Source organism: Protomyctophum bolini (assembly GCF_963924005.1).
Source record: "Protomyctophum bolini genome assembly, chromosome: 6".
In the NCBI taxonomy this organism is placed as follows: Eukaryota; Metazoa; Chordata; class Actinopteri; order Myctophiformes; family Myctophidae; genus Protomyctophum; species Protomyctophum bolini.
Window position 1 is genome coordinate 23659554 of NC_137867.1, and position 11407 is coordinate 23670960.

The following is an 11407-nucleotide window of genomic DNA, read 5'->3' on the forward strand; positions in this document are numbered from 1 at the left end:
GATGGGTCTAGCAGATGTAAAAACATGGGAGCTAGTTTGAAAAACTGGGGGAGTAGGGCAACTAGGAGGACAAGCAAGGGGACTATAGGAGCTGTGCTGGGTCTGGGGCATGGAGACAGGGGAACCTTAGGACAAGGAGACACAGTCACTAGAAGCGAGGAGCGGGGGTCAGGCGGCACGTCGGCGGGGACAGTCGACGAGGGGTCAGGTGGGACTGCAGGCGGAGGAGCTGGGGCTGCAGAGCAAGGAGCTGGGGCTGCAGACGGGGCTGCAGGTTGAGGAACTGGGGCTGCAGGTCGAGGAACTCGGGCTGCAGACAGGGCTGCAGGTCGAGGAACTGGGGCTGCAGGTCGAGGAACTGGGGCTGCAGACAGGGCTGCAGGTCGAGGAACTAGGGCTGCAGGTCGAGGAACTGGGGCTGCAGACAGGGCTGCAGGTCGAGGAACTGGGGCTGCAGACAGGGCTGCAGGTCGAGGAAATGGGGCTGCAGACAGGGCTGCAGGCCGAGGAACTGGGGTTGCAGACGGGGCTGCAGGTCGAGGAACTGGGGCTGCAGACAGGGCTGCAGGGCTGCAGGACTGCCGGGCAACGGAGTGCCGGGCAACGGAGTGCCGGGCGGCGGAGAGCCGGGCAGCGGCGTGATGGGAGACGGGAAAACAGAGGAGACTGCAAAGCACCACGGCTCTCCCATCTGAAGAAAGCCAAATACTTGGCCAATACACAGTCACCCCTCCAATATTTATGAAGGGACTCTAGGAAGTCGGAGTCTTCATAAAACACCTCCCTAGTTACACCAAAATCCTTCCAGGTAAAGGGTAAGCAGGGCTGTTGAACAGGCTGGGAAGGAGGGTGGATCTCTGGCTGAAGAGCAGGGGGACAAGTGGGCTGACGGCTTGCAGACCGGAGGCTGGTAGGTGCATTGGACATGGCAGCCCACATTCCCTTTACAATGCCATCAAGCTTGCCTGCTAGGTCTGGACGGGAGTAGGCCACCCGGAGAGCCTGCTTCAGAGCCTCGATCTTCTGTTCAGCACTGGTTGATGGACGATTGCAAAACTCCATAATAGAGACCATCGACTGAAGAACCTTGGTGAAATCATCCTCCTCTGCCTTATCTGCTGGGTCCATGTTGGTTGGTTCGTTCTGTCACGGTTCGAGTCAAGACAGTGTAGGAGGACCCAAGTGCAAGATGAGAGGCAGAGGCAGCTCAGTTCAAATGAAGATATTTATTATATCAAGCCCGATGAGTAGGCAGTCAAAACATAGAACAAGGAGTACAAAGGGAAACACTAAACTGGGAAAACTAGGGGATCTGAAATACAGGGCAAACGAGGAGTCAAGGAACAAGGTACTAACACGAATACTCACAGTGACAAATAATAACGAACCAACGGAGAACTGAAAACACAAGGGCATATAAATAGACATGGACTGACTAGACACAGGTGAAATACAACAGACAAATCAACACAGGGATTGGCTGGGAGAGTAACAGGACACAGGTGGGGAACACTCATAGAGTATTAAAAGGATAGAGACTAAACTAGCGCGAAGCTCCGCCCCCTCCGCTATTCATGTCAGTGGAAGTTGCTCAGTGGCGTTTTGAAGCACCCGGAAGGCTGCCGGAAGTACCGTCTTTTCGCTGATTCAGCATTTCACTTCCGCATTTGGACACCAAATTTTGGTGTCCAAATGCGGAAGTGCACCCAGAGTGCACCTGGGCTTTACATTGGGCGCTCGGTTGCACGGGGTTTCCTCGTCAAGAATCCACGGGTCCGCCTGCAGTCCTTCCTCTTACCACTAGGGACCAGCGCTTCAACATTGGAGTGCCTAGCTGGCCCCTTGGGAACACTACACTAATCACAGGGTTAGACAAGGCAGGTAAACATGGGCAACACAGGAAACCAAGAGACACTAGATACTACAAAATAAAAGGTAAAAGTACACAAAAGTAAAACCCAAAACAAGGAACATAGGGAAACACATCAGGGTGACAGACCAGGTCACGGATCATGACAATTTGTCAATGAAAATAAACGATAATAATCGACTTGACTTCCAATAACTATTATATCAACTAAAAATGTATTTAGTTAAGGATAGCAATTATTTTTCTGTCACACTGCTAACTGTTTATATCATACAATTTTATTTGACAGCACCTACATTTTAAATGTAACTACAGCTTGATATACATGGAAAGGCAGGGCTAAGCTAGAAACCATTCTAATATTAGATTCTCATTAAAATAAAATGTCTAAATATACAAGTTTTAGTGTTTACTGATTACAGTTTTGTGCCATTGATAGTTGAGTTGCAGGAGGTTCCATTTATAGTGACCCATGTTTTTTTTATGTCGAGTCAACTGGAAATAGTATGAATGTATTTATTTATTAATAATATTTTTATATGTACTGTCACTGAAAATGTCAATCAAAAATCAGTTATATTGGTCTAGCTGTTACATGGGTTTTACAGGGTCATCAGTAATGTCAGCCTGTGTAATAAGTTTAAATGTGCTCACTGCCAGTCAATGACATGTGTCAGTGTCACATACTGTATACAGTATGTTCCTGCATATTAGTCTCAGAGCACATGAGCATGACACGAGCCTGGTACCATTCTCTTCTTGCACTCACCGGAGCCGCTCGCTGTCTCAATCCCCATCCACTCCATTCCTGCCAACTGCTGGGATGGCTTGGACTGCAGTGCTTTTTATATGCCCCCCCCCCCCCCTCCTATCGAGATGCAAGAAAGCTGAGGGCAGCGCCGAAATATGGCTGCAGCTGTGTAGTTCAAATTGTTGTTTATATCCCCCGTGGCCGAATGTCACTGAAATAAATTCCAATCAACTCTGTTGACATGGCAATAAAGTATTGAATCTTGAATCATTTCAGTGTTACACAAACTGAAATCTTAATGGTCTTCTCTATAGGTTGGAAATGTGTTGTTGATGATGAATTTTACAATTGAGTTCTGTTTCATGTATATTAAGTTTTAGCATGTTTTCCAGAAAACTTCTACTTACACCGTGAAAAGCCACATTTTGTTATAATGGTCTTTCATTCACAACATGCCAAGAAACTATCATAGGTAAGTTGAGCAGACTCACACTTGTTGATAACTAAAGTTGATAGAACAACATCCATGAGACATCTTGATCCATTAATAACACTATGGACTTTTGAAGATGTGCTCCAACCAAGCCTCCAACAATCAATTAGTGTCAGATCTGATCTCAATAGAAGGTGTGTGATATGTTGATGTAGAACAAATCCCTGGACTCCTTACTAAATGTGCTTTTTTCTTTTCGTTCTCCAATGAGTCTGAATATTGCAAAACCTAACTGAGATCTCTCTGATACCTCCTCTCAAAGAGTGCCTTAGACTAGGCATTATGTACAAATGTACTGGTAATATCTATTGTGACAATATTTCGTTAAAGGACCACTTTTCTACTCAGTCTGTGTCTCATATGAGGAGGCTGTGGTCAGTTCAGAAACCCGTCCACGATGGCTACCACTTTCACATTGCAACTTTTCAGGACTAGAAAGCTTGCAGTTTCTGTTAGCTTGGATTCCCCATCGATGTCACTGGTGGACGTGTTTCTGAAATGGAAAAGAATTGTGCCATTTTATCATGATTATTAGTGAGGACCTTTAATGGTCCTTTAATGTTTGATCATAAATTCTAATACATTCTCATCTTTACTTTGCCATGTTCTTGTCAAGCATTTGTATTGGCATTGGCATCTCTCTCTCTCTGCCAGAAAGAATCAGATAAATGAATCTTGATGATAACCACATCACGTGCTCTGTCACCTGATTTTTCATTGTTCGCATTGTTTTCACCTGTCGCCAGGGATACTTCGCCCTCCTCCACTGTGCACCAGGCACGCCATTGGTTGATGCCAGGCATAGAGTATTGATGCCTAGGGGGAAGTGAGGGTTGGTAATGAGGAAACGATAGACGCTTTAGTGGTGGAACTTGTACAGTACTCATCCAAGAGTAAAAGTAGGATATAAACAACTCTTACAAAGTAACATTGTAGGCAAGTGAACGGTGTAGTAAAGTACTCCGATTTTGAGGCACTCCGAAAGTCTATGACAATGGAGTTACGTGAAGAGTACTCTCCTGCTTTGGCTTTCGAGAAGGACGCGTTTCAGCTCACAGTCCAAGATGTGTATGACATTTCCTACGTAATCGGCAGAGATTTACTGAAAATAAGCAACACGGGTGAGGAGGTTTCGGACCTGCAATTCAGAATTGTCAGGGTTTTGGAAATGTTTGAGACTTTAGTCAATAAGTACAACTTGTCAATAGAAGAGCTGAAAATGGAGCGAGATAACTTCAAGAGCGAATTGGACAGAATCGTAAAAGAAAGTTCCTCTGGGCAGGGCACGGTGAGTGAACTTGCCACGTTTGCCAGACTTATTACTTTTATACCTTTTTATAACTTTTACAACGTTACATATAGTATGGATTCTCAAACGTTTTCATGACAAGAGTTGGACCCTCAAAACATATGGCTATTTGGCCGCATATCCCATGTGAACATATAGCCCTGAACATGATTCATAATCATAATTCATAATTATCAGTACGAGCGTCATGTGAACCATGGCTAATGTGAACATATTTTATCAAGGGCCCCAATCCCCCCATACAAGATTTATGTTGTTAAAATGTTTAAAAATATGTAGATGTGGGTTAAAGTTGTTAAGCTGATTTTAATTTAAAATAAATCACACCCGTGTCAAGTGAGGGGCGCTCTTATCGTCGTACATAATCATGACGTAACATACACTATTTGCTCAGACACTATGAGTAAAATTCTCCATTCATTGTCAATGGGAATTTAATGTCTGTGTAAAACGATAATCTACACTAATAGGCTAGCTGAATATAGGAGTGGCTAGAGACCCCCAAAATAAAGAAGCTGGGGACCCCAATTAACAGTGCCCGCCCCCCCCCCCCACCACACTGAGAACCACTGTTGCTGTACATAACTTGCGTCTTGCACATGCATTTTCTTTATAGCTCTATAAGCATATAATATTTAGGATGAAATGTATTTGCTCTCCTTACAGCAAACGGCTGGACCAAACCAATTGGTGATAGACTTGAAAGATCCCAACAGACCACGCTTTACAATGCAGGAACTGAAGGAAGTTCTCCAAGAACGGAACCAGCTAAAGGCTCAGCTTATGTTAGCTCAAGAGGAGCTTCAGCTATACAAGAGGTGAAAAAAATACACTCCAAGATACAGTAAAAAAAAAAATCTATGTATATACACGTACATAAAGTAGAAACTATGTTGATACCACTGCATGTGTTAACTTTGTCTGTTTGACCTCAATTTGTGCAAATCACTAGAATAAATCTTGCAATATTAACTTTTAGCAACTGAACAAATTGTCCTCCCTGAAAACATAATCTCTCTTGATACAATCTTGAGAAAACCTGGTGGTGTTGCACTGACCAATATTGATATATATCAATTATAATTATTATTAGTGGTTAAGATCCAGGTTGTTCCGACATTTTAGGTTAGTAACTATGTTAAAACCATGTTCAGCTGTACCCCCGCCCCCCGAGCCTACACACTTATGTGCTGTCTTTATCATTTGGCTGTATGCAGTGGGATTCTGCCAAAGGCTGAATCAGTCATGGTGGAAGTAGACCTGAATTCACCACCCTCCACAGACTCTATTCCTGCCACAACAAATGATTTAAAGGAGGATCCAAAAGAGGAGAAAACACCCATCGGTAAACTGTGAGTAATATGGTTCACTGCTTTATTGGATGGAAATAATTAAAACAAAACACTAGAACTGTGACAGGTCAGAAAGGGCTCCATCTTAGTGGTCACTCACAATAATGATACAAGTTGTGACTGGATAGGTGGCAGATTGAGGACCAGGGCATTTGGCCATAGCAACATTTGTGTGCACCCTAAATGGCAAGTATTCAGGGAAATTCTCAGCCATAATCACATGATGTGATGTTAAACCAGCAGGGAGATTCTTCTCACCACCCCATCACTGGTCTCATAATGGTTAACTTGTGACTAGCAGTATTTGTGCAAATGCTGAGAATCATTGTGAATGCTTGAATGAGCAAACTTAAACCTGCCCTATATCCGACTAGTGCTGTGATCATGTCTGCAGCCCCTTGCTTCTACAGACGGGATGCATTTGTCTAGCTAATTCTCAATTATTCTCTTTCTAGGTTTTCATTCAGGCGGAAATAAAGAATAACCTGTGACAAGAACTGGTCAAATCAAACAGGATTTGTATGCAGATATTTTTTTCAAATCATCTGAACACTTTTATAGCATTTCTTTTGGTACAATGTAACAGCACCATTTTGTAATTATGGGGTATTACCACAGTATATTTACATGAAAGTTGTGATAAACAAACCAAACGAGAGTATTATCTTATTAGTATTTAAGTGTGCACTGATGTTATGTCTCTATAATAATTTTTATATACAGCAACCTCATTGAAGATGTCATTTTTTATTAACTTAAAAAAAATGTAAGCATGCTACTAATTGTAATTAAATATTTGAATTAACTGGTTCCTATGAAAACGTCCACTCATGTAACTTAATTGAATTTGTTCTAATATAATGGGAGATGCAAAGAATGAGCCATGGATTGGCAACATTTGTACTGTAGAATAGGGTTTTTTGCAGTGGGAAAAGGATTTCAGTTTGATATCCATTTCTGCTGTGCACTTATGGTGCCCTCTTAATTATTTTGCTCTTGTCTAGTGAGTAAAGCAGATAAATTAACAAAGGGTTGATCCCAAGACAAACAAGGGTCTAGCTTATTGCCATCTAGCATCCTAGCTTTTTTTGTGTAAAGGTTATCACTGTGTCCTCTGTGGCCAGACTAGACAGTTTCCCAACAATGCACACCAGGACCTAACAGTGAAGAAACTGCCATATTTTCATATTCTATGCCTGTAATCAGTGTACAGCATTAACTTGTGTACCCACTTGTTTAAATGTACACTTCAGCTAACTAATCAGATGCCATCAAATCTCATTGGAGAATTGCACCTAGGGAGCAAGCATTGGTGTACTTAAGACTCATTCATCTGCTACAGCTGTTTTAGGAACGTGTATGCAATATTTACTGCCTGGATAGTATCAAATGCATTTGCGACAAAAACCAAGCTGTACACGTACAGGCATTTAAGTATGTTATTGGTCAAAGTGTACCAACTACTTATATACTCAAATGTCATTTCAGCACAGTATGAACATTCACTCACAGCTCTTGCCATTTAACCAGATGACCTCCCTAAACATTGGTCATGTAGCAGTTTGAAGAACTCAGCCAATTTATTCTTCAATTGCAGCTTATTCACAATATTGAAATAGACGTTGCAGAATTTACTTCAAAGAGAAATTCCTAATTACGGTTGACACCCAACCTATTACATTTAGCTAAACCGTATGTATAAAAGCATTATAAAAACACTACAGATGCAAAATACAAATTTCATGAGTGGAAGCTCTATCCTAAATATCTATAAAAACAATTGATACTATATAAAACAAACATTTGGACTGTATTTTGATGATTGCTCCTATCTACATACCGCACATAAAGCATATAAGGATTGATACTTCTGTAAGATACCAACAGTTCAGTATTTGAGCCAGGGGTGAGCGGAGATGGAAGCTTTACTCCGATCACCATAGTCATACAGCAGCTCCTCTTCTGCCTCAATGTCCCTGGAGGCCACCAGTATCAAATGAGGGCTTCCGTCAATGCCATGAAGCTTTGTCTGGCAATTACCAATTTTACTGTGGTTGATTAGTCGTCCCAGGCGGTTGGTTTCCTTGGTAGCATCCACACTTGAAACGAAAGAAGATTCTTTTTAAATATATAGACAAAGGGACTCCTGCACATCCAAAAAGACCCGTAGGAGGTGCAAGTCTAGTTAGCAGGCATAGACATAAAAAAAAGAGACACACTCCAGGGAACAGAGACAGACAACTTACTGCATCAAACTTATTTATTAGTGCTAATAAGTTTGATGCAGTAAGTTGTCTGTCTCTGTTCCCTGGAGTGTGCAGTCCCTTCCTTGGAAGATTCTCTTTTTTGATAGATAGATTATGAAACCGAGTGGTGAACACTGACTTACCAGAAGGTTTTGCAGTGGTACTGGAAGTAGTACATATAACATCCTGTGTTAGGATCCAGGGCATACTGGGCCTCTCTCTCCTTAGCGTCCGCCAATTCCAATAAGTCTCCATGATACTCAACTACAAAATCTCCCTTTTTGAACATCCTTTGGGCAAACACTCCTCTCCCTTTTCCTTCTATGTTTTGGATCTGTTAACGGCAAACAAGGTAAAACATTTAGATGAGTTTAAAATAGTTTTTCATGACTTTCTCCATTCACTTGGGCATTAAGGTCCAGAGAGGTGTCTGCTCTGCCTGAAACGGCGAGAAAAAAAGTTATGGCCATTTTTGTATACTACACCATAGACAACCAATATAAGGCAAAATTTCATACTTTAAGTAGCATGTGAAATGTCAACCTAGGGGGTTCGATTCTGATTCCATTCGGTCATATCCACAAATGTGCTGACCTTATCACATTTGTGATGAGGGATTTGGACGTTTTTAGGCCAAGGAGTGTTTTTCATGCAAAACTAATGCTTGGAATGGATTCAGAATCATAAAAGCCCCCTAGTTTGACATGTCACATTCTACTTAAAGCATGATTTGGAAATGTTTGCCGTATATAGGTTGTCTATGGTGTCGTGTACAAAAATGGCCATAACTTATTTTTAGCTATGTTTCCGGCATAGCAGACCTCATTCTGTGGACCTTTAATGACCAAATGAATAGGAAAAAAAACACATGTCATGACATCACAGGTCCTCACATTTAGGGTGACTGGCTCCCCGACTATGGAATACTTTTGCATTTTCAGCTTAATCAAAACATGCATCTCAACAGATCCATCAGGGGTAACTGTAGTGCTGCTCAGAGCACTTTAATGCCAGCAGTAGGCTGGCAATAAAGTGCTCTGAGCAGCACTACAGTTACATAGGACATACAGTAGCTGGTTCAAGTGTCACATGAAACATTATTACAACTAACTTACAAGACATACATTAGGTTGATTAGGACAATGGTGCTTTCCATGGCAACACATTGTAAAATTAAATCAACTCGCCTGCAAACCTTCTTCAACTCCATTCTTAATAAGGTCATCAAGGTGTTCGTGTTCTTCAATCTATTGACAATGAGGAAAGAAATACAACTCATTTAGGTCTACACTTTCCCTGAATCCCAAGTTAATGGTATTGCACAGCAGATAACAAATCAGGTGCTACTTGTGAGAATATGCATACTGGTAATCAAGTATTTCTTTGCATTGGTATTAACGTTTTGACAGTACTTTTTTCCCCCTCTTATAAGCTATGCATTTGATTATCCCATCATATGTATACCAACCATGAGCTCAGCCTTAGTTTTTCTGGAACTCCGTCGTATGGGGAAATAGTCTGTGACCTTTCTGTTTTGGGACGCCTTATTCTCCGGTCTGAAAAGTGGTTAAATAGTTTTTTTAGAAATTATTTCTGTCACACAGCTGGTCAGCTTCTCTGGAATAAGATTTCAACACATACTTTTTCTCTCTAATTTTATGACGTGTTCCCCTCCCAGTTTTGGACACTGAAACATTGTCTGGTGCAGGTCCAGGGTTTATTTGTGAAATTGAATCCTTCTCCTGTCGTTCAAAGATGTGTTCACTGGAACCTGGAACTGGACATGTCTTTCTCGAATTCTGCTCTTTGGAATCACGGCTCTCACAGTTGACTTCATTAGGTCTGCCTACATTGAGGAAGAATTTAACATGTTGGCTTACACATTGGGGTTGAGGAAGAGAAAGGGGATCCTTCAATAAACAATTCTGTAAGGTTATGGATATGTCATAAGATGGCAAGTCTGAACAGTGAGCGAACACTACCACCATTCAACACAGTACATTTTTCTGGGGTCATGTAAACTAAACTGGATCTGCTGACTGTCCACGAACTCAGAGGTAAACAGCCATAGTCATGCAGTCAGGAAATGCAATCAATTTGAGAAAAATGGTAAACAGAAGGGGGGAAATAAAATCTTCTGCCAGATTAAACCTTAACGTGCAAGTCCATACCTTTCTTGAGATTTGAAGTGTCAATATGGCATTTATCAGACCCATTGCCTTCCTGTATCAGCACACTTGAATGGTTACTCAGAGGGGATCTAGATTTGTTTGGACTCAATAGACTTTGGATAGTAGGTGGTGCTTTGCCGAAATCCTACAATAGAAACAGTTAATTCAGTAATGTATACATTAAATTAATCATAACCAATGAATAATTACCTTAATGCAATTTAATATATTTTGAAACATTAGTAACTAGTAACATGACGTGTCTTAAGTGCCACACACACTGCAGTTTGATGTTCACAACGTACAAGTTTGACTAGATGAGGACAGTTCCAGAGCTAACATAGACTAATTACTTGAACCTCTAAGTTGAACGTACAAGTCGTTATACTTAAGTTGTCAGGGACAGGGAGCTTCGATAAAACAGCAACTGGTAAATTATAAAATGCTAATGTTACTTGGGGCTTCTTACTGTATCTGTAATGCTACGTTTTAATACTCAATGTTAAAATGGCGTTATTATTAAACATTTACCTGGCTCATTTCGGGGTTGTTTTCCTTTGTCTCCTTTGAGCTGCCTTTGTGTTGAACAACAGTCTTCTCGAGTTTACTGCAGGTTTTTTTCTCCCCTGCACAAATACAGACCAGAGTTAGCAAGACTATAATTGGACAATTGGAGGAAAAAAACAGTGTTAGCAAGCAGGACCATAATTAAATAATTGAAAACTTATGTCAAAGACTAACGTGTGAGCTAGCGTCACATTAGCAAACATAGTCCGTGCATGCAACTCGAACTTAAATGCTTTAACGCTAGCATTAAGCTAGCTAACCTTACCTTTGGCCATCTCAGTTTCCAAATACACGCCAAAGAGGACGAGGGGTCGCTTTTGGTGTCTACTCCGGAGGGTTTAGGTATTTAAAGTTAACTGTTTACTTGACAACCATAACACTGTTCCCCTATGTGTGTAATGTCTGTGGTGGCTGCTGCTGCTCAGCTGTCTGGTGCTTCTGGATAGTAGCGTCGGTGGATTTAAAAAACTTACTGTATCTCTGATTGGCTGTTTGACCAAACAAGGAGCGTGGAGACCTGATGGCAGCTCTCTCATTGGTCACCGCTTCTCACTTAGCAACAATGCTAACTCTTGCAATCATTCTATTGTTGCACTCATTTCATTTGTGGGGGTGGGGGCTGGGGGCATAGGGTGTTGTTATCTTTCG

General features: G+C 41.6%; 2 protein-coding genes across 2 annotated transcripts; one reads left to right on the forward strand and one right to left on the reverse strand.

The window, feature by feature from the left end:
* The first annotated feature begins 3939 nt into the window (after positions 1–3939).
* rilpl2 (Rab interacting lysosomal protein-like 2) lies at positions 3940–6373 on the forward strand. The gene is made up of 4 exons (XM_080765056.1): positions 3940–4402; positions 5090–5241; positions 5641–5775; positions 6231–6373. Exons 1-4 carry the CDS (start codon positions 4103–4105, stop codon positions 6250–6252), a joined length of 609 nt encoding a protein of 202 aa, XP_080621182.1. The 5' UTR covers positions 3940–4102; the 3' UTR covers positions 6253–6373.
* Positions 6374–7647: 1274 nt separating this feature from the next.
* On the reverse strand, positions 7648–11196 carry kmt5ab (lysine methyltransferase 5Ab). The gene is made up of 8 exons (XM_080765055.1): positions 11025–11196; positions 10724–10818; positions 10193–10337; positions 9663–9867; positions 9490–9577; positions 9209–9268; positions 8165–8355; positions 7648–7874 (listed from the first exon to the last, which is right to left on the reverse strand). The coding sequence occupies exons 1-8, from the start codon at positions 11032–11034 to the stop codon at positions 7664–7666; spliced, it is 1005 nt and encodes a 334-aa protein (XP_080621181.1). The 5' UTR covers positions 11035–11196; the 3' UTR covers positions 7648–7663.
* Between the last annotated feature and the right edge of the window lie 211 nt (positions 11197–11407).